Source organism: Delphinapterus leucas, chromosome 4, assembly GCF_059928025.1.
Source record: "Delphinapterus leucas isolate spDelLeu-1000000601 "Yukka" chromosome 4, BTC_Dleu_Yukka2, whole genome shotgun sequence".
Classification (NCBI taxonomy): Eukaryota; Metazoa; Chordata; class Mammalia; order Artiodactyla; family Monodontidae; genus Delphinapterus; species Delphinapterus leucas.
The window spans coordinates 66,681,139-66,705,027 of NC_143132.1; the positions used below are offsets into that span (position 1 = coordinate 66,681,139).

A 23,889-nucleotide genomic window follows, 5' to 3' on the forward strand; every position below is an offset into this window, starting at 1 on the left:
TTCATCTTGGTAGGCCTACAACATAGCATAATACCTGGCACATATTAGATGCTTTGATATGTTTAGTTAAATCAAGGAATAAATTCAGGATATGTCATCCTCTAAGGTTTTATTATACTCAGTTTATTATTTTACTGAATTCCAGTGCTTCTCAAGTACAGTTCTAAGAACAAATTAAATCAGAACCAATAGGAAGGCTTATTTTAAGAAATACAGATTCTTGGACAACTCTTGAAGCTTCTGGGGTGGGGCTCAAGGATCTGTATTTTAAAGAAAGCTCTCTAGGAGATTCTCATACATAATTAAGCTGGGCAAAAATTTAAGTACATCATTTTTTTTCTCTAAAGTTATTTCAAATGTCTAATGTTTACAGACTGTAAACAGACTGTAACTCCTTCCAGAATAGCCACTATGTAATACAACTTCCAGGTGGCATGCCCTCTTAGCCACAACTAGATAAAAACCTCGCACGGCAATCCAACACAGCCAAAAATAAATAAAATAAAATAATTTATAAAAATAATAAAAATAAAAAAATAAATTAAAAAGCCCTTCACTTTCCCCTTCTATTCTGTACCCATCTGCTCCTTTATTTAACCTCTAAACGACTGATTTAAACCCCTGTTTCTATTTCCTCTCTGCCTACTCACATCATTTGGTTTCTGCCACTAACATTCCATTGCATTTTCAAAGGTCAGCACTACCTTCATCGTCACCAAATCCAATTTTTTTTCTCTTAGTCCTTATATCTCTGTATTATTTCATACTAAAAATCAATCCCTCCTTCATGAAATTCTCATCTCTTTTTTGCTCTTGCGGTATTTCATCATCTTGGCTATCCCTCCTATCTCTTTGATCAATCTTTCTCTGACCCCCTTTTCAACATCAACTCTCTAAATATACCCCAAGGTTCTCCCTCAGCTCTTCTCTTTCTAAATTTTCCTTTCTGAAAACCTCATCAGCTCTCATGGTTCAGGATTATCCCTATACAGATAATTCCAATTCAGAATTGTCTCTTGAGCTTCAACACGTCAAATGCCTTCTAGACATTGGATAGCTCACAGATCCCTCCCTTCATCATGTCCAGAGCTAAATTTATCATTTCTTTCTCTTCCACCTGTAATATATATCCCTCTTCTTAAGGAATAGTACATTTGTCCGTTGCCCAGGCTGCCCATTCAATCATTAACACTCAGTATAATTTTCTGTTCTTCACAAGCGACTCACTTTCTCGCTTGAACACTTATATTCTGTATCAGAGCTATCCCACAGAACTTTCTGTGATGATGGAAATGTCAAATATGGTAACCACCAGCAACATGTGACTACTGGGCACTCGAAATGTGGTTAGTTCAACCAAGCAACTAAATTTTTAATTTTAGTTCATTTAAATTAAATTTAAATCTCCATATGAGTCTAGTCATTACTGTATTTAACAGCATTAGAACACCTTTTTCTTAATACCATTCTGGAACAAAAGGCAGTACAGAGTAGTGATCAAAAGCACAGGTTTCTGAACCAGACTGTCTGGGTTTGAATTCTACCTCCATCACTTATTAGCATTGTGACCGTGAACAAGTCAGTTAATACTTCTGTGCCTCAACTACTTCATGTGTCAGATAGGGAAGCTAATAGTACCTACCTCAAAGGGTTGTGGGCATTAAGGCTTGTGGATTAGTATGCAAAATAGGTGCCTAGCCAAAGTAAGCACTAAAAAATGTTAGCCATCATTTATTATTACCATTATTTTAAAGATCATTTATATAAAGACCTTGTCCCACCTACCAGTTCCCACCTCATATTTTTAGTGGTAGGAAGACTGCCCTTAAAAAATTTTTTTTTCTCCCCAGTGCTTGTATATTGTTATGCTGCCCAAGAGGAATTCAATAGATATTGATTGTGTGCAATGTGTAAATTAGAGTTAAAAATCCCATTAAAGTGAACTAGAAATGACAAATCAATTTCCTTATTTATAATTTGTGAAAAGATTAAATTCTGGAAGTTTTGTTTTCATAATTAAGCATAGCCATGCATTTATATTGGTCCCATTAGACTTGGGGCAACAAAATTAGAACACAGCAATGAATGAAGAATACCACAAAATAAAACGTTTCTCTCTCTTCCCTTCAGTTCAGTTATGAACACCTCTGCACTGCATACTAAATCCAAAATGTTAATAATTACTGAGTACATACTTTAAGCTTATTAGCTTCACCCAGTACTTGAAATTAAACAATTACATTATCATCTTTACCATCTCTATTTTTAGTTGGCTGTTAACAGATGTGAAATGAGCTAAATGGGGCAACTGTTTTTAAGAGTTCTGAAGAGTGTGTATTTATGGATCTATACTGATTCTGGAGATCCCCTTTCAGGTTTCAGTAACACAGAAGCTGTAATTGCAATATAAAAGCTGCTACAGCAGAAAGTGTTCTTTCAAGTTATTTAGGTAAAGGCTTTATCAGATTTAATCATCCTTGCTAGAGGGAAGAACTGTTCACTTTATTACAACAACAGTCAATATAATCTACATGTCTATCAGAACTTACCTTAAGATTATCGTTTAAAAATGCCTTTTACTTATGTTGTCACTCAAGAAATGCATTTTTCTCAAAGAAGACAGATCAACAAGCCCAATTCAATGAAGAGTAATAAAAGCAAGATCACTTTCAGCCCCACATGCCCAACTCTTACACGGTAATGCAATTCAGGCCAGTCTGGCTTTAAAGAAGTCAGTAACACACTCATTCCAGTAAAATCCGTCACATTATTACATGACACTTGTCTTCGACTACTGTAGCCTTTATTCCAGTCTCCCTTTGGGCAGTTTTACATCCTCCCCACTGTTCCCTGGAACTACGGAGGGACTTCAAAAGTCGGCAGTCTTTCATAAGATAACTCAAGGGAACTTCAATTTCACTTTCTCCAAAAGCAGGGGTTTCCAAAGGAAATCGCTACTGTTACTTCTAAAACTTGGTCAGGGTTCTTGGGAACTAACTAAACTCATATTGATCTGCAATCTGGGACATACGTAGAAGCACTCCTTACAGATACACCCCGAGTCTCCACCTTCATATACAGGAGGCTGCTAAGGCAAAGTTTCTTTTGGAAATTTTGCTACCGGCTACACTCAAGACCTGTTATCCTCAGTTACCATATACTTTGGGTCCTTAATTGGTTTATCATATTCTGATTCCCAAACTGCTTTCTGCTTCCTCTACCCATTATTCAATCCCAATTGTTTCCTTCTTCCAAATCTTTCCACTTCTCTCCTAGAAACTTACTCCATGATTATATAAAATTCCATTATATTCTTATCCTCAACCTCATTGTATTAACTGATGTCAGCCTCTACCCTGAAGACAAAACTTCTCCTGCTGCCCTCTCAGATGGATGCTGTTCACTCTTCCACATTCGAATTACCCTGGAGTTAAAAAACAGGAAATACCTTGCATGAGGCTTTGGACCATCTAGCTATACTCCCTTCCCTTCCTCTTCCCTTACTGTTAATACCTTTTAACTCCCTGTCAGCATCTGATTCATAGTCTTGCCTCTCTAAGTCCTGTCATTAACCACTTCCATATCCACTTGGAAAATTGATTCCACATCCTACCCAGTGTTCCTCAAAACACTGTTCACCTGCACCAGAATTGTCTCAGGTGCTTCTTAAAATGGATTCCTGGGCATCATGTATAACTCTGAATCAGAATATCTGGGGGCCTTTGTTATAAAGCAGAAACTAACACACCATTGTAAAGCAATTATACACCAATAAAGATGTTAAAAAAAAAAAGAATATCTGGGGGCAAGGTCCAAGAATCAAATTAAAAAACTAAGACATCAGGGCTTCCCTGGTGGCGCAGTGGTTGAGAGTCCTCCTGCCGATGCAGGGGACACAGGTTCGTGCCCCGGTCTGGGAGGATCCCACATGCCGCGGAGCGGCTGGGCCCGTGAGCCATGGCCACTGAGCCTGTGCGTCCAGAGTCTGTGCGTCCAGAGCCTGTGCTCCGCAATGGGAGAGGCCACAACAGTGAGAGGCCCACGTACCGCAAAACAAACAAACAAACAAACAAACAAAAAAAACAAAAAAACCCTAAGACATCAGACTGCTTATCAAAGCAAAATTTAACTATATCTTATTTACAAGAAATACACTGTAAATACAAGAGTACAGGAAACACAAAAGTTAAGAGATGGAAGTAAGATACACCACAAAACATTAACTAAAAATAAGTTGGTTTATACAATATAATACTATTAACTATAGTCACCGTGTTGTACATTATATCCCCAGAACTTATTTACCTTATAACTGGAAGTTTGTACCTTTGACCATCTTCACCCATATTAACCCTCTCCCCCTTTCACCCCCACTTCTGGCAACCACAAATTTCTTCTCTGTTCCCATGAGTTTGGTTATTTCAGATTCCACATCTAAGTGTGCTAATACAGTAATTGTCTTTCTCTCTCTGACTTATTTCACTTAGCATAATGCCCTCAAGGTCCATCCATGTTGTTTCAAATGGCAGAATTTCCTTCTTTTTTATGGCTGAATAATATTCCACTGTATATATAACACAATTTCTTTATCCATTCATTCATTAGTGAACACAATCTTAAAAATTCTCATGACAAGAAAAAAATTGTAACTATGTGAGGTCATGCATGTTACCTAAACTTATTGTGGTAATCATTTCTCAGTATATACATATATCAAATCATTTTGTTGTACACCTTAAACTAATACAAAGTTATATGTCAATTATATCTCAATAAAACTGGGGAAAAAAGTGGGATTTAGCTGTTTTATTACCAGACAAAATAGACTTCAAAGTACAATGTATTACTGGATATACAGAGGATATATCATGATGATAAAATGTTAAACCCTTCTGGAAGTTTAAATAATCTTAAATTAGAACACACCTAATAAAACAACCTCAATATATATAAACAAAAATGGGCAGAATTAAAATGAGAAATAGACAAATCCACACTTCTAGTTGGAGATTGTAATACTCATTCCTTAGCAACTGATGAAACAAGCAACAAAGAAAATCAGTCGAGATAGAGAAGATTTGAACAAAAAGACTAACAAACTTGACCTAATTGATATATTTAGAACAATGCACTCAACAGTTACAAAATATGCATTCTTTTCAAGTGCACAGAAATATTTACCAAAATTGGCATTAAGCAAATCTCATCAAATTTCAAAGAATGAAATCATACAGCACATGTTCTATGCACAATGAAAGTACTTAAGCTAGAAATCAATAATTAAAAGATAATAAACACTCTCAAAGTTTGGAAATTAAGTGGCACATTTCTAAACCACCCATGAGTCAAAGAAGAAATCATAATGGAAATCAGACAGTATTTTGAACTGAATGATAATGAACAAAATTTCAGAGAGGCAGCTAAAGCTGTGCCTAGATAGAAATTTAGAGCCTTAGAGCTTTCTAAAGGGAAGCCTGAAAAAAACCAATGAAACAACTACCCAGTGCAAGAAGTTAGAAAAAAAAACAGCTAATTAAACCCAAAGAAAGTATAGACATAATAGAGAAAAACCCAGAAATTAATAAAATAGAAAACAGACATATAATAGATAAAATCAACAAAGCCCCAAACTGGTCCTAGATAGACCTCTAGCAAGACTGACCAAGAAAATAAGAGAAAGGCCACAAATTACCCATATCAGAAATGAAAAAAGGAATACTACTGCAGATCCTACAGATATTGAAAGACAATAGAAGATATAAAAACAAATTTTTTGACAATTTACATGAAACAGACAAATTATTTCAAAAACATAAGTTATCAAAATTGATATAGAAGAAATAGTCATTTTCATATTTTCTTTAATGTTATTTAAAAACTCCCACAAAGAAAACTTAGGTCCAGAGGTTTTTAACTGTGAATTCTTCCAAATACCTAAGGAAGAAATAAAACCAATCTTACATAAACTCTTCCGGAGAATAGATACAGAGGTAAAACTTCCCAACTCATTTTACGAGGCTAGCATAATCCTGATACTAAAATCCCACAAGGAGATTATAAGAAAGGAAAATGATAGGCCAATATTCCTCATGAATTTAGATGCAAATATTTGAAAAAAAAAGTATTAGTAAATTGAATCTAGTGATATATGAAAAGAATACATCAAGACCAAGTTGGATTTACTCCAAGAATGCAAAGTTGGTTTAACATTTAAAAATCAATCAAAATAATTTACCATAGTTACAAAATAAAGCAGGGAAATTATGATTATCATGCAAAAGCACCTGATAAAATCCAATACCAGTTCGTGGTTCAAACTCTCATTGAAATAGAAAGAGAAGGTAACTTTAATCTGATAAAGTATATCTACAAAAAGTCCTATAGCAAAACCCATATTTAATGGTATTACATTAAAAATTTCCTAAGATTGGGAATGAGACATGGATGCCTGTTAGCACCACTTCTACTTAACACTGTACTGGGGATTTAGCCAATTCAATAAGAAAAGGGGAAAAAACCCCAAATAAGACAAAAGGTAAATTACATGAGCAGACTGGGCTCTGAGTAGATAAGAGGGGCAGATGGGTGGGGCAGGAAAATGAATTTAAGTTCAATTTCAACTTCAAATTGTAAAGCACTAGACCTTAACTTCACACCTTTTAAGCTTCTCTCATCCTCCCTACAAACCTGTAGGCTAGATAAAGCAGGTATTATTTACCTCTAATTTGCAGATGACATACTAAGGCTCAGAGAAGTAAACTGATTAGTCTAAGTCTCTCTTTAAGAAGCAAAAGCAATATGCGACTGACCCAGGAAGTGGGAGTTCAAATCTAAGTTTCTTTTCAATATGCTAAGCTTTCTCACAGAAAGGGAGCTAGAAAAGTCCAAAGGGAAATTTTGTCCAGAGCTTATTACTGGGTCTCCCAAACTTAAATAAAGTTGCCACTGAATTCATCATCTAGTTTCTTTTTCTTCCATAGCTAAGAATTTGGGAACATAGTAGGCTGAAATGATATAGACAGGTCCCCTCTGACTTCAAACTCATAGAAATGTCATAAAAATATTTGTTAAAAATAAAAAGGACACACTTAAGAAAAAAAAAAAAAGGAAATTCCCCAGATGCTAGAAATGAAGGAAAAACTTAAAGAGTATGAAATGCGAGCTGACCCAGATTCAGATATAACTTCAGGGGTTGGTCCCCAAAGTTTTAGTGCCCAGCCAAGAACAGGGGTCTGTTTTCCAGCTTTTAAGGCAAGAGTATATGTGGGTGAGTGACAAGGAACAGATTCCCTTCTTGAAATGTGGACCCTTGATGAGCATCCCAGTCAGTGAAAGAGAGTAGGAAAAACTCTGTCCACTGGCTCAGGAAAGCAGGAAAAACTTTCTGTCAGGGACCTTGTAGAAAGTAGATGAAAGATCCACAAAAAATGGAAACCACAATCAGATGCTGGGGGGAATTTACATTATCAAGATTGCATGGAAATTCCAAGCTGAGAAATTACAAGGATCACTGAAATCGCTAGGGCTCTGGCAGCAACAGAAATGAAAGGCACTGTACTCTCACAACACAGCATACAAGACTTCAAAAGGGAAGAGGAGAAAAAAAATTCTGTTGAAGATGTGGTCATCTTCAAGAATTACAAACCATACAAGAGGTACATTTCCATGAGGTAGAGTCTGCATATATAGCAAGTAGGACATCTGTCACCCACCCAGAAAAAAAATAGAACAAGCCAAAAGAAACCATAAAATATTATGTTGAATATGATTAAAATAAAAAGTAAAATATAATGAAAGATCAGAATATTTTGAAAAATTCTGACATTTGAAAAAGAACCGAAAGGAACATCTGGAAATTAGAAGTTACAGTTACTGAAATAAAAAACTGAGTGGATTTATTAAAAAACAGATTAGACATAGTTGAAGAGATTCTTAGTTAACTGGAAGGCAGATATGAGTACATCATCCAGAATGCACCACGGAGAAACAAACAATAGAAAACATGAAAGTGCAATTAAAAGATGTGGAGGACAAAAATCCAATAGAAGTTCAAAAGAAGAAGATAGAAGGAAAGAGGTAAGGCAAACAGATAATGGCTAAAAATTTTGAAAAATGAAGATATATACGAGGCGTACAACTTCTGAGTAGGATGACTAAAAACTAATCCACCCCTAGATGTAGGTTAGCAAAACTACAGAACATCAAAGATTATAAAAAATTTTTTTTTTCTAAAGCAACTAGAGAGAAGAAATTACCTTAAAAAGGAATACCACTTAGGCTGACAGAGGATTTCTAATCAGTGGCAATATACATCGCAGACTGTGGAACAACAGGTTCAAGGAACTGAAGGAAAATAACTGTCAATCTAGCTAACTGCTATTTCCTCCTTATTTATTTCTTAACTCAATGGAGAGAGGTATGCTAGTACAAGAGAGGCCTGGACAGGAATAGCTGGAATTAGCAAGACCAAAATATCTGGGAAGATAGTTAATTCAGTGGAAACTGCACTTGGGTTTCCTAAATGTGATGTGGAACAGATGACCTAGATATAAGGCTCCAGAAGCTTTTGCCTTTACACTATATTTCTAGCCAAAAGTTGGCTGTCTTAGTGGGAAAGGCTCAAGCAGAATGATTTATGGAGCATGTTAAGTGAACTCTAGATATACAGTATAGTAATTAAAAGTGAAGTCTCTGGAATCAGACTAATTAGGATGAAATCTTGACTCTGCTTCTTATGAACTGAATGAATTTGATCAAATTACTTTACTTCTCTATGCCTTAATTTTTGTAGCTATATCTTACAGTTTAAAAAAGACTAAGTAAGCAAAGACATGTAAAACATTGGGCATAGTATCTAGCACAAAGTAGGTGTTTAATAAAACCCAGCTATTATTATTACTTAGTCTTGACTACAGGGCTGTAATTGGATCATGAATTTGAAGGAGTGACCTTTAATATGGCACTGAAAAACTAAAATATAAGAAACACATACCCTGACATCTACTGAGCAGCCCACAGTCCATGACGGATTTCCCAGCACTTGATTTTGGCACAGGAGATGAACTAGGGAAGATTTCCCAACACCTGTAAAAGATACAAGAACTCTAGTCATTTAAAAGACATGCTGAAATATATTATGGCAAAAGTAAGACTGAGAATAAGCAGTAATAATGATATATAAAGCATGGTTGTTTAAAGGGTGTTCATACCATACCAATGATTTAATAAGCTTCACTGATAAAGAGAAGATGGTTAAGGACACTGGTTCTCTCAAATTTAGCATCAGAATCCTCTGGAGGGTTTGTTAAAACACAGAATGCTGGGTCCTGTCCCCAGAGTTTCCAATTTGACAGGTCTGTCATGGAACCCAAAGATTTTGCACTTCTAACATATTCCCAGGTGATGTTGATGCTATGGATCCAGGGAACTCACTTTGAGAACTACTGGTCCAGGGCAATTTCAAATAAACTAATCCCTTTCCTTTGGACGGATTTCATCTATTCAGCCTATTTTAGAATTGTAGAATCTTAACATATCTTAGAGGTAATCTCCTCTATCCTGACCACCAATGCAGAGGCCCCTTCCACAGACCCTGTTAGATCGTCTTTCAGATTATGCTTGAACACTATCAGTGACAGGGATTCACCATTTCACAATTCCATATTTAGATATTCCAGTTCTCCCATACAGTGATTTTTAGAAAGCAGTCAACCACTTGGCCCAGACTTATCTTTTGGAAAAGGAGAACAACTCTTCTTCTTCTTCTTCTACATCATGGCCCTTTAACTTCATAGACAGCACTTGTCTTTTCTTTTTATTGAAGTGTAGTTGACATACAATATTACGTTAGTTTCAGGTGTTCAACCCTTAAATACATTACAAAATGATCGCCACAATAAGTCTGGTAACCATCTGTCCCCATGCAAAGCTATTACAGTACCACTGGTGATATTCCCTATGCTGTACAGTACATCCCTGTGACTTATGTATAATTGGAAGTTTGTACCTCAATTCCCTGCACCTATTTCACCCCTCTCCCCACCTCTCCTTTCTAGCAACCACCAGTTTGTTCTCTGTATGAGTCTGTTTCATTTTGTTTGTTCATTTTTTTTTTTAGATTCTACATATAAGTGAGATCATACAGTATTTGTCTTTCTGACTTATTTCATTTAGCATAACACCTTCTAAATCCATTCATGTTGTCGCAAATGGCAAGATTTCATTCTTTCTATGGCTAATAGTCCACCTGTATGTGTATATATACACATATTTTCTTTATCCATTCATCTATTGTGGACACTGAGGTTGCTTTCATATCTTGGCTACTATAAATAATGCTGCAATAAACATAGGGGTGCATACATCTTTTCGAATTAGTCTTTTTGTTTTCTTCAGGTAAATACCCAGAAGTGGAACTGCTGGATCATACAGTAATTCTATTTTTAATTTTTTGAGAAGCTTCCCTATTGTTATCCACAGTGGCTGCACCAATTTACAATTCCACTGACAGTACATGAGGGTTCCCTTTTCTCCACATCTTCGACGACACTTGTTATTTGTTGTCTTTTTGATGAGTTATTCTGACAGGTGTGAGATGATATCTCATTGTGGTTTTGATGTGCATTTCCCTGATGATTAGAGATGCTGACCATCTTTTCATGTGTATGTCTTCTTTGGAAAAATGTCTATTAAGGTACTCTGCCTATTTTTTAATTGGATTGTTTTTTGATATTGAGTTGTATGGGTTCTTTATATATTCTGGATAGCCCCTTATCAGATATGTTGCTTGCAAATATCTTCTCCCATTCAGTAGGACAGCACTTTCTTTTCTTATAGATCTCCTGGGTTTAGGATAATCTAATTACTAATGCTAGGGCTAGTATTCTGAGATCTGTAGGAAGAGGAAAGGGAATGAGCTATCACTGTACATTTATGTGTAGAGTTACTCATTCAATTAACATATCTGGGATGCCATTATAACAAGCATTGTTGGTGAATCTTTATGCGTCACTAGTTGTTATCAAAAATTTAGCCGACCTCTTTGTGTGCATTACTGTGCATGGATCTATCACTTTTTATTATAAAGTTTTATTTACAGTCTATCTAGAAAGTACAGAAAAAAAGAAGAAAATAAATCACCCAAAGAGCACTACTGTCAATAATGTAGATTTAAATTCATAAGCAGAGCTTTTCTATAAGCAGGTTGTTATTGTGAATATATTACACAGTATACTTAAAAACAATGAAACATAGCCTTTGCTTACACAGCTGGTTTTGTCTGAAATATCCTACACATCCTCTCCTTCCATTTTCCCTCTCATTGGCCTGGTGAATTAATCTTTCAAGACTCAGCATCATTCTAGATATAAAGTCTTCTCTTACTCCATACAGGTAGAACTAAGCACATCACCCACCATCCTCTGCATCTCCACTGTACACTGTACATTTTTCTATAGAGCACTTAAAATACACTATTACACTTGCTTGTTTATAGAGTTTACTCACTCTGCTTGATTTTAAGTTCTTTGAGGCCTGGGACTGGGTTTTACTCATTTTTTATTTCCAGTACTCAGAGAGGGCCTTAATTAGTACTTATTTAGTGGCTAAAAATTTCCATGTTATTACAGAATCTTCATAAATATTTTTAATGTCTCCATAGTAGTTCAGAGAAGAGACATAATGATTTATGTAACCATTTTCTCATTATTAGATATTAGGGTGCTTTGAACTTTTCATTATGCTAAGAAAAGATTTCTGTTTACACTTTTGTTTAAAATTAAAATTATTTTATTAGTATACCTTCCCAGAAGTGAAATTAATATGTAAACCGAAATCAACATTGAAAGTTCTTGATATACATTGACAACGTTTATCTGGTTACTATGCCACCCGCCATACACATAAGCCTGCAGGTCTTGTTGCACCTCAACAGTATGTAGTTGCCTTTTCATCTTTGTTAGCTTATAAGAGAAAAAAAAGTGACATGTTGCTTTAGTCTGCATTTCTTTACCTTCTGGTAAAGATACACATTATGTTCATCTTTGCTAACCAGTTGTTTTTCCTCTCTTATGAATTATCTATTGATGTGCTCCGCCCATTTATCTACTAGGTTTTACTGTTGTCAATTTACATGACCTCTTCATATACTAGTTGCTCATGTAATTGAACCAAACATTTCCCCAGATTTCCCTTTCATTCCTTTTATTTTTTTACATACAGGCACGTAAGGTTTTTGACTACTCAAAGTGAGCTTTGTATTTTATTTACTGCATTGCATCTGATATCTACGGCCTTTAGGGCATATTGTTGATTTTTGTGTTTGCATGTAGGTTTGTTTATGTTGGAGGAATATAACTAGGCATTTAGTTATCAGCTTGATACAAGTCTTGAAATTCTAGTTAAGCTTAACTGTGTCAGAGTAAACAGCTCTATGTAATAATATTGTATAGCTCTCCATGAATTAACTGCATTGGGTGATAAGAGTTAGCTAACATGGGATGAACGTTAAACAGTAAGAACAACAGAAGTGCCAAGAATAGTGGTTAACTTTAAGAATTTTGGAAAATTCTGATTCTATGTTTTCATCATTAGAACTAACTTAGATCAAAAGAATGCACTTGATTTGCTGGGGAAAAAAAGTTCAATATAATCAAATAAATGCCAGCTCCAAACAGAGCTGGTAATGTATTAAGCCCATCCCTTACATATGAAGGAACAAAGAGAAAAGAGTATGTGCATGTTAGAGAGACTTTCAGGATTCCTTACTAAATTATCAAATATCTCTATGGGATACAAACAAATTTCTAAATCCCTAGTCATTCCTTTATATATTTGCAAAATCCTCAAAATTTCACAGGGGAAATGAGCCTTTATTCAAAAGTAAACTTTGAAGTTTAAATACAAAGGCAGATGAAATGTAAAAAGTATATTCTAACTTGTAAGACAGCAAATCATTGTTAAAAGGGAACTGATAAAAAGACAATAACTGACTTTGCACATATAGCCTAACATCAGTGAATGTGTGACAAGATCAATCACTTTCCTGGTGGGCATAGCTCTGTCTTCTGTTTTACAACTAAACTATAATAATAATTTTAAAAGGCTTACTAACTGCCTGATCACTTTTTCGCATTTAATACAGCAGCCAATTCAATGCTGTTGTGTAATGCATTGATTCCACAGTTATATCCCCAGCACCTAATTCAGCATTTGCCATGTATTATAATAGGGAAATAATTTTTTTGGGAAAAAAATAAATCGATTAGTTTGAACAAGATGTAACATGAAGCGATTGTTAGATACAACAGAAAGGTAATTATAAATGAGAGAAAGCACCCACTTCACATATCATGAAGAACTGTGTTAGCTCTGGATTCTTCTAAATCCTACTTGGTGATACTCTTACGAAGCCCATTTAGACCACTGTTGCTTTCTTTATCTGTAAAACTGAGTGCTTTTATTAAATTAACTTCAGCACCACTTCAAGCTAAAGTTGACATAAATTGGATTATGTTCATAGAATTTCATAATGCAACTTTCTGAAGGGAATATTAAATAATGCTCTCTGTAAAATACTTTGCAATGCAAATAATCTTCAGGCAATGTGAAAATGTTCTCAACCTCCTCCCCCCACCAATTTTATTCAGTTTGGTAAGGCTAGTTTTCAAGCTCTTTGGGGTATGTCCTCTCCACCTCCAAGCATCTGACACAACGTCTTTGCTCAAGCAGACATCCAAAGGTCAACTCCAGAAAAGCACATCTATGAAATGCAAGGTTAAGTTCTTAAGTTCCAAGTTCTTAAGAAGCTTAGGAGTGGAGGGTATGAGAAACAAGATAGTGAAGGGGAGATAGAAACACAGACTTCAACTCCTGTTCTCAAGCGTCCAAGGTAAGAATTTTAACACTAGGATTAAACTGGGCTCAGCATTAAGTCCTAGCTGCTTCATTAAATGGCCCTTATCTTATTTTTTCTATTTCTTCCAGCCTAGCACATAACAGTTTTTCAATTAAGATTAAAGAGAACAAAGAAAAAAGAAGCGCAGTTGAGACTAAAACAGGTCTACCACCTGATACTTCACGAAATAATATGGGTTAGTGTTCTAAGTATGTGGACTCCCGGCTCAAACTAGTTCTGTCATTTACATCTCTTTAAAAGAGATTTGTCATTTGTGAAATGGGATAATAGGACTGATCTCAGGATTAAATGAGTTAACATATGCAAAGCACTTGGAACAGTGTCATTCTTATTAGTGCACATTTGATTTCTTTAATTAACAAAATCTATTAAAGGCAAGGTCCGAACTTCTGTCTCAGCACGGCGCCCAGTACAACACTCAACCTCCGCAGATCTTTTAAAACAAAGGATCACTAGGCTTCGGTCGCCCTGGAAACCGACGTAGAAACCAGCGAAAACAGAGAAAGGCCCCGGCTCCGCGCCCCCCACCCGTGCGATGCCGCCGCTCCGTTAAATTGAGCAAAGTCCTCTGGGAAGTGTAGTCTTTAGGCCTTGAGAGGGAATTCAGCCACGGGCCGGAGTCAGTTAGTCGGTGTGTGTGTAAAGGGAGAGTGAAAGGGGAGGATTTTCGGATAACTCAAAAGTGTCGGGAGCCCCAGAGGTGGGTTAAGCGGCTCACCTGAGTCTCCCAACACCAGTACCTTCACCCGATCCAGGGACGCCATCTTGCCACTGCCTTCCTGAGGTTAACGCCTATTCCGGGATTATAGGCCAATCAGAGCTGGGATTGGAAGGCGGAGTCTTCAATGTCATTGGCCAATAGGAGCGTGACTGTCTTGATTGAAGGCCTCACTGTGCTGATTGGCCCGCCTAGTTAAAAGTAGCGGGTGGTTTCTAAAGCTGGTCGCAGGAATAGGGCGTTCTCCTTGTCGCACAAGTGGCGTGGCTCGTTTAAACCAGTAGTTGAGGCGCTGAGGGAAGCTGTAGTGGGAGTGTTCGAGGATTCGCTTTGGTAAACCTTGTTCCCTGTTCCTTGTTCTCGGTTCCCTGGCCCGGCGCCGCCTTTCAGGGTGTCCTCTCCTTTTCGCTCCTTTCTCCATAGCTAGCCTCCTCCCCCTTAGCTGCTCTCTTGACCCGCTTCTCTTCTTGGTTTCCAAAGAACTATTGACCCGGAGCGGCCCATGTGCGACCTCGGGTAGGACGGGCTTGGCTGCGCCGAGTGTGGCCTCTGGACTCAGCTGGTAGAGTCCGAGCGGATCTCGGGGTGTCACAGTTGGGAGGAGGTAAACATTACCGGGCTCGTGGAGGCCAGCTTGTCCGGAGGTTTCGCGGTGATATGCCACTGTGTGTATGAAGGCGTGGAGAGTACCGTGAAATATGGTAGCCGAGAAAGCCAGTTGGTTGTGTAGAATCCAAGTTCTTCTGGAACTGGAATAGAAGTATACTGAAATAATCTGACAGGACTCCCCACATCCACTCTTTCCTTCTTTTACACGCTGCAGTCAGCATAATCCTTTACAATCACGAATTTGATGCTTTTACCTCCTTAAAACCGTTTGAAGTTTAAGAAGAGGGTTTCCAATACCCTATCTTTGTACTCTGGAAGCTGCAGTGGAGGAAGTGAATTGGGGGGAAGCTGGCAGGGTGGGCATGTTTGAAGAAAAGGTGCTTTACGAGACCTATTGAAAGTTTTATGGAAGTACTAGACCAGCTGTGCTGCACGTTGGAAAGTCAGTGGTGAACAAGATTAGTCTCCTGGTCTCCGAGGTAGACATGGAGAAAGTATAAGTCTATTCACTGCAGCGAAGAAGGGGAAAGAACCATGGGAACATGTGAAGGGGGGGGGGATCATTCTGAGCCACTAAGGGAAGTCTGAGAAGGTGCCTCTGAGAAAATGTCATTTGAGACGTGAAGGATGATTAGGAGAAGGGACTTTGGGCTTAGCTGTGGGAGCAGAGAAAACAGCATGTGCAAAGGCCTGGAAGTAGGGAACGCATGTGTGGCTCACAGAATTGAGAGAATGCCAGTGTGGCCGGAGATGAAGCTGAGGAGGGTAGACCAAGCACAGAGAATGCATTCATTTCAACTTTGTTTCTCCAACTCTGTTGCCCGGTGTTTGTATGATTAGAATACATAGGGTTCAAAAGCAAAACCAACTTGCCTTTGGGGGTCTGGGCTGTAGGGTGGTAGGTGAGGCTGGGAGGTGACTGATAGATTCTGAGGCTAAGAAGAAGCAACAAGGCCTGGCCCCCAGAGGTCACACACTGAAAAGTCTCCAGAGGCCAGCCAAGCTCCTTCCCTGTTTAAAAATGTCAGCTGCTCTTTAGCTAATTGTTTTCATGTGGGAACATGGTCTCATTTTTTTTTTTTTTTTTTCCGCAGATATTTGCAGTTCTCAAGAGGGCCTGAAAAAATTGAAATTGATGTGAAATCTCATGATTTTTAATGTTAACCGCAAATTCAGAAAATTTTCAAAACATTCTTTGAGTCAAACGATGTGGCACAGGCTACCAGTTTGAGACCTCTCATCTCAGTATTATGAAATCCAGAGATTGAGGAGATTCGGCATAATTGGGGGAGTAGAGGCAGTGAAGGAGAACACAATGTTCAGGAAGGAGGATTTTAGAGTGTAGAGATTTTGAACAAGGTGGCACAGCATGACTTCTTTGCTGAGTTCCAGTTTCATTTGTTCAGCCACCTGCAGGACATCTTCACAGTAATATTCTGTGTTATTTCCTCAAAGACAAGCAACTAAAACTGAATGAATGCCTCGTTTCTTCCAAACCTGTTCCTCTTCAGGTGTTAACCTGTTTCTCATAGTAGTACTTTTCTAGTTACACTGGTTTAAAACAAATAGCTATATGTTATTGTTTAATAGGTATAATGTTTCAGTTTTACAAGGTGAAAAGAGTTGTGGAAGTGGTTGGTGGTGATAGTTGGTTAGCATTATGAATGTATTTAACATTACTGAACTGTCTGCTTAATAATACTTAATCGGTAAATTTTATGTTATGTATATTTTATCCCAATAAAAATTTGGGAAAAACCCCCAAATAGCTATTTAAAATTTTTCTACTCTGTAACTCCATTTCCAATATATTATTGGGTCCTTTTGATTTTGTTTCTCTAATAAGTTTCATTCATCCTGTCTTCTTGTAATTTTTTCTTGTCTTTCGTAGTTTAGGTTTGATTACTATCACTCTTAATGTTTCCACAGTGCCTCCATTTTCACTTACTTCAGCCCATTTCTCAAATTGTTGTAAGAGTCACTTTTCTAAGTAGGGAGTCTTGTTATGTATGCCAGTACTTAATGGAACTCTTACGATGCCAGCCTTGAAAGTCAAACACTTTACATGAATTATCTCATTTAATCTCATACATCAACTCTATGAGGAAGGCACTGTTAATCTGATGAAACTGAAGCTGAGAACTTTCCAGGTTCACAGGCTAAGAAATGGTGGAACTGGGATTCAAAACCTAAAACTATTGGACTGCAGAGTCCTCATGTCACTCCCTTTCTCAAATCTTTAGGGCCCCCTAGGGTGTTTCAGGCAAAGGTAACAAGCTGAATGATGTGGCACAGGGCCCTCCCCATGCAGGATGTGCTTTGGCCAGGTATGTAATAGTCAGGTACCCAGTTTGTTGGTAACAGTGGTCAGGGACTTATTCTGTATATTAGAGTCACTTAAGGAGCTTTAAAAATTAGTGTGATGCCTAATCTGACCTGCCCAGACCAGCTGAAACAGAATCTCTGGGAATGGGGCCCAGGGTGGGTATTTTTAAATGCTCCCCAGATGATTCTGCTTTACAGCCAGGGTTGAGAACCATTGGCCTGGAAAATGGAGTATATGGGCTGGAAGGTCAGGGAGGGGAGTACGATAGTAGGAAATAATACTGGAAAAGTAGGTTATTTTGACATTTGTCTACCATCCTTTGGTCTGTTTCCAAAGCCACATATTGTGTTCTGCCAACTGTTGACCATGTAAAACAAAACAAAGCAAAAACCCAAAAACTAGGTCCAAGTTCAATGTATAGGCCAAATTGGAAAGAATAAAATGCACATGGCAGTGTGTTATACTACTACTTTGGTGTTGAACCCAGGCACTTGCTTGGCATCCTTAAGCCTTGGGATGACAGGAAGGCTCTAGGACCACAGGTTTGGACCTAGGTGCTCCTTTGTTATCTCTTATATATAGTCATGCCTGAGTATTCACAATCCAAAATATAACTGACTTTCCTTTTATTTTTCCTTTATTAAAGGTAGGGTATTATAACCACCCTCCCCCCACCATATGTGTATTCATTGGTTATTTAGGAATATCTTTTTAGAATAGTACTGTGGATATAACACTGTTTCTTATAAAATAGGGTGATAGGGTTGATAACTACTGATTTTAAATAAAAGATTCAGTAGAAACTAGTACTAATAACACTATGATTCCCTATGGAAATAATTCAGTAGGCTGTTAAAAATTTCCTTATAGTGTAGGGAAATTTCATTTGATGTAGTCTGTATGATATAGTCTGTGTGCCTGGCCGTTTTTAGTTTGAGATGTATTAAATTGATATAGATGGTGTCTTTATTAACAGGTGCTTCCTAAGCACATTACATTCTCATTTATTCATCACAACAACCTCATTGAAGTAGTTGACATTATCCTTATTTCTCAGAGAGTGAAGTGTGGCTTGAAGTTGTTAAGGGATTTGCTCAGGATCACACAGCCAGTAAAACAAGGCTATCTGACTCTAATTCCAAATCCGAGGCTTTTTAACAACCACATGAAAGTCTAGCCCATGCCAGTTTGGGCTTCTAGAAGACAGCTTTCTGGGTACAGTTAGCTTCTACTTGTCCTGCAGGGGATCCAGTATTTAAGGATATCTTGGTGTTTGTTGTTACTGTTTTTTAGAACCGTATAGCATTTGCTTACTTGGTCATTTATCTTTTCAAGGTTGGTAAAGCTGTCTGGATATAATTGTTAATTTCTTTCAGATTTATAACAGTAATTTTGCCAAACATCCCAGCTGGTGATTACTTAGGCATTTATTGGTTTGTTGTGATTTTATTGTGAGAGCATGACTATGTAAAACATCCTAGAATCTATCTTGGTAGAAAATTTTTACTCAAGAAAAGAAATAAAGGCACTTAAAAAAATAGGCTAACTGCTAAGTTTCTCAGGGTTTTTTTTTTTTTTCCCAGCATTCCCAAAGATCTGTAGCATTAAGAATAATGAGACTTCGTTTAGATTTTTGAGTTTCTCTTTCTGAAATAAAGTGAGCTTGATATAGTATATCATTGCTATAAGTAATGTTAATTTTTGGAATTAAACACACAGTAGGTCATGAAAGTAACCATTTAAGAAATATGTCAAGCTTTTAAGGTGTAATCTTTTGTGTACTCTAGAGGAAAGTTTTGTTCTCTGTTAAATGCTTAGCATTATAAGTCTTTTAAAAACAATGTTGTAAGTACCTTTGTGGCACTCCAAGAATAGCGATTACCAACTACCTAATGGGTTGATTATTCTAGATTTAAAATGATTACTTTGTCCTTATGCCTAGCTAATTTTCTCTTTTTTTTCCTGAATTCAGTACATTTAAAGTTGAAGTTTGCTGCTAAAGATGGCAGATCCAGATGTCCTCACCGAGGTTCCTGCAGCATTGAAGCGGTTAGCCAAGTATGTGATCCGGGGGTTTTATGGCATTGAGCATGCTTTGGCCTTGGACATCTTGATCCGAAACCCCTGTGTGAAAGAGGAGGACATGCTGGAGCTGCTCAAGTTTGATCGGAAGCAACTTCGATCAGTCTTGAATAATTTAAAGGGAGACAAATTCATCAAGTGCAGAATGAGGGTAGAGACTGCTGCAGATGGGAAAACCACTCGCCACAACTACTACTTTATCAATTATCGTACTCTTGTTAATGTGGTAAAATATAAATTGGACCACATGAGAAGGAGGATTGAAACTGATGAGAGAGATTCCACCAACCGGGCTTCCTTCAAATGTCCTGTCTGTAGTAGTACTTTTACAGATTTAGAAGCTAATCAGCTCTTTGATCCCATGACAGGTGAGATTGTTCCAGTTTATGAATCTTTCAAGTAACTTTTTAAAGTATGTAACCTTTTTCTTAAGTTGATTCATCTAGTTTTTAAACTGATCATATATATCATTATAAAATGGATATATTGGTGCAAGTAAGCATACAGTCATTCTTAGTCTTAATGTCCTGTTTGACTATCATACTACTTTTAGAAGCTGTTGCAAAGCCTTTCTCCTTTACAAGGGAGCACTCATCCATGGACTGTTCTTTTACCCATAGTCCTCTACCTCTGTTTCTACCCCCATCCCTTATTTACAACTGCAGCCTAATCTAAAGGGTTGACTTTCTCTACCACTTTGAGGCTATTCTGACTTTACTAAGTTTACTTTTGAACTGTTCATTCAACAAATACTTGAGTACCTACTTGTGCCAGTCACTGCCAGACAGTTATAATAAATACGTATTATTAGAACTTAAATGCTTTGTTAGTGGAAGTGCAAAGTGCTATCAGGAGGGCATAACTAGGGCATCTAATGTGGATTTGGGGGGGCCTCTCAAAGAAGTTTAAACAGTGGGGACCTAAAAAATAAGTAAAAGTTAGCCAGATGAAATAAGAGGGGCACTTTTTCCAAGTTAACAATAGATATTTAGTTTCTTAGCCATTCATTAATGGAAGCGAATCATCAACAGGAGTTATAAATTGCTTCATTTAATTAAATACTTTAGTTTTAAGGATTTTTCTAATCAACACAGAATCTACAAAGCATGTTTTTTCTAAAAATACATGTCTAACATTAACATGGGACACTTTAAAGTGCTAGGTTGTATAGTTATGTTGTTATTTGTAAACTGGAAAAGAGACTATAGTTTTACTAATTACTCAAGTGGATCAATTTTGTGTTAAAAATTTGTAAAAATCTATAGAAAGAATCACAGCTGTTAAGTTAGATTGTCCCTTTGTTATGGCTGAATTCAGGAGTATAGGTTACTTTTTAGTTCATAGATCTGACTTTAAAATAACTATCTGAAAAATATAATTTAAGCTTTTACACATGAAATGTTTTATTATAAAAAAATTACAGGTTTGTGTACATGTTTAATTTTGTATATGTTATATATTGTACATTTTAAAGAATTAAAAAAAATTTTAATGGGAAATAATGCTGATATCAATTAAGATTATTCACAAAAAGAGCAGTGATGGCCTATGACTTTTTTTTTTTCCCTTATTTACTGTGAAGCAGTCATCTTGGATGAAAATTCATTTAAAGAATTCACATTTGTCTTAAATGTTTAATTTGTCTGAACCTATTTACCTTGAAAGGGCTTAACTAGGAGAGGTCTTGGTTATGACAAAATCTTAGCCATCCTGAGTATAAGAATTGCTTGAGTGTACTATAGAGGAGGGTTGTAGACTATATCTGGAGCTCTTTCAAAATAGACTAGAAAAGTCTCATGATTTTTGCTATTCACTCTAACAGATTTCTTTAAGGAGCTCTGGGTTTTGGTTTTTGATTTTCTGCAGATGTTGGTGTTACAGTGGTCGTCCTCGTTACTCTTGACTGCAGTGAAGGTGTTATCCAGTCCCTCAGAGAGGGTAATCTAAAGGAATATGCTTCTACTACATTTACGTATCACTTGATTCTTATTTAATTTCCAGTCCCTCAGAGAGGGTAATCGAAAGTAATATGCTTCTACTACATTTACGCATCACTTAATTCTTATTTAATTTCATGAAAGTTTCTAAAAGGAAGTTATCCCATTACTTATATATCAGTATCTAGGAGTTCGATTCATGATGCTCTTCGAATTTTACCTAGGGTTTGTGTCTGAATGAAATTAGTTGTAATCAACAGGTGGCTTGTGGAAGAGATGGCCTGACCAAATATAGTCAAGATTATTTGTGTGAGGGAATTGAGGTAGGGTAGGGAGCATGAAAACATATTATGAAAGAGAGCTAAAACTGAAACAGTTGTTTTGTGGCCAGTCTGAACAGAGACTGTTTTCTTAATATGAGGGTTACGGTCAACATGATGGTGGAAAGAAGGGGTTCAGGAGAGCAAGAATAAGTCACTTTACATTGGTATCGCTCATGGGAGGATGCCCTGATCAGCCAGCACTAATAGTCAACTTAATTGGCAGTTACGTCTCAGTGAAGCCTGAGATACCATGATTGAAAATTCTTAATTATTGGGAACACTCTTTATGAGAATATACTTGCCTTTTGATTATAATTTGGTTTTTCATTTGGACTTTCCTTTACAGAGAGAATATGATAATTGGGTGATATTAGACCCCCCAACCTCCTTGTCAGTCTGGTTTTGTTTTGTTTTTCCACTATTAGTACCTTGACAACCCTCCCTTGTTCTTCTATACATTCCCTTTAGAAATCTTGGTCTTTTTCCCTCTGTTCCCTTCCTGTTTTGCTCAGTATTCATTGCTCTCCCCGTCATTTTGAAGAAGACGAGAAATAAACATTTGGTATATGTATCAGAAGAGGAGGAGGGAAGTTTTTCTGCTGTAATATTTATTCTCTCTTTAAATTAATAGTTACAGTTTTCATTTGAAGCCAGTGCTGTACAAAGCTGTTCTATTTCTTGGTTGCTATTGGAGATTGATGGTGTTTCTGACCAGTGACGGAGGTATCTAATGGGCTTCTATCTCCATTCCAATGTCAACAGTTGTTAGGTTTCTAAACTCTGGTTTATATTAGCAATTGGGGGTATTTAGGAATTAGATTTGAAGCCTTCTAGGCTTTACTTCTTCCCTGATAAAAAGTTCTTAACTCAAGTATATGGGCAACTCTGCCACTGGACAGAGAGTAGTGACTCCTAGATGAGTATCCAGGAATTCTGGGCTCAGGAAATTGGGTCCAGCAAGAATTGTTTTACCGGCATTAATTCACACATAAACCAGCAATTTTCTTACTTCAGTTTATAGCTTTTCCCTCCCCCGCCTCTCTTTTTCCTGAAAATTGTAGATTCTTTCCATACTTTCCATTTAGATTTTGCCTTTGGTGTTCTGGGGTTGAACTCTCCCAATGTTTGATGCTTAATATGTATAGCTAATTTTATTTTATTTTTAACATCTTTATTGTAATTGCTTTACAATTGTGTGTTAGTTTCTGCTTTATAACAAAGTGAATCAGCTCTACATATACATATATCCCCAAATCTCCTCCCTCTTGCGTCTCCCTCCCACCCTCCCTATCCCACCCCTCTAGGTGGACACAAAGCACCGAGCTGATCCCCTGTGCTATGCTGATCCCCTGTGCTATGCGGCTGCTTTCCACTAGCTGTTTTACATTTGGTAGTGTATATATGTCCATGCCACTCTTTCACTTAGTCCCAGCTTACCCTTCCCCCTCCCCATGTCCTCAAGTCCATTCTCTACGTCTGTGTCTTTATACCTGTCCTGCCCCTAGGTTCTTCAGAACCTTTTTTTTTTTTGATTCCATATATATGTGTTAGCATACGGTATTTGTTTTTCTCTTTCTAACTTACTTCACTCTTTATGACAGTCTCTAGGTCCATCTACCTGCTAATTTTATTAAAATGGAAGAGCCTAGCTTTTGCCCACTAGTCCCTGGTTTCAGAAACTTAATCAGGCAAAATCAGCTGTTTTATTTTCTGAAATATGGGGGTCTTATGTAATCAGAACAAAGGTAGCATGGCATGAAATCTATCAATCAGCAAAATAGCATCTTGTGGTTCATAAATGCATGTTTTAGATTTAGCAAGGCTCTGACCGTGTGAAGAGACTTAGCATTTCTACTTTAGCAATCTCAACCACAGTGATTTCATTAATGACACTTCTGAGTTAAATTCAGCAACATGCTTCCCCAAAAGGGAGGGGGAGATTGTATTTTCTTTTTTTTTTTTTTTTGTGGTACGCAGGC

At 37.1% G+C, this 23,889-nt stretch overlaps 2 protein-coding genes across 7 annotated transcripts in view; one reads left to right on the forward strand and one right to left on the reverse strand.

Annotated features, from left to right (window-relative positions):
* Window positions 1-14,733, reverse strand: part of RABL3 (RAB, member of RAS oncogene family like 3) — a 37,100-nt gene extending 22,367 nt beyond the window's left edge. Inside the window, exons 1-2 of the mRNA XM_022563490.2 lie at window positions 14,634-14,733; window positions 8,993-9,084 (exon numbers count right to left, since the gene is read on the reverse strand). Of these exons, the coding sequence (XP_022419198.1) occupies window positions 8,993-9,084; window positions 14,634-14,679 (138 nt within the window). The 5' untranslated portion in view covers window positions 14,680-14,733. The remainder of the gene's footprint in view (window positions 1-8,992; window positions 9,085-14,633) is intronic.
* A 171-nt stretch (window positions 14,734-14,904) lies between these two features.
* The window catches only part of GTF2E1 (general transcription factor IIE subunit 1), a 34,999-nt gene continuing 26,014 nt past the window's right edge, over window positions 14,905-23,889 (forward strand). Inside the window, exons 1-3 of one of the 6 annotated variants that reach the window (XM_030760776.2) lie at window positions 14,982-15,237; window positions 16,337-17,569; window positions 19,541-20,018. In XM_030760776.2, the coding sequence (XP_030616636.1) occupies window positions 19,571-20,018 (448 nt within the window). In that variant the 5' untranslated portion in view covers window positions 14,982-15,237; window positions 16,337-17,569; window positions 19,541-19,570. The other 5 variants (XM_022563074.3, XM_022563300.3, XM_089910583.1 and 2 more) reach the window with 5 other exon arrangements.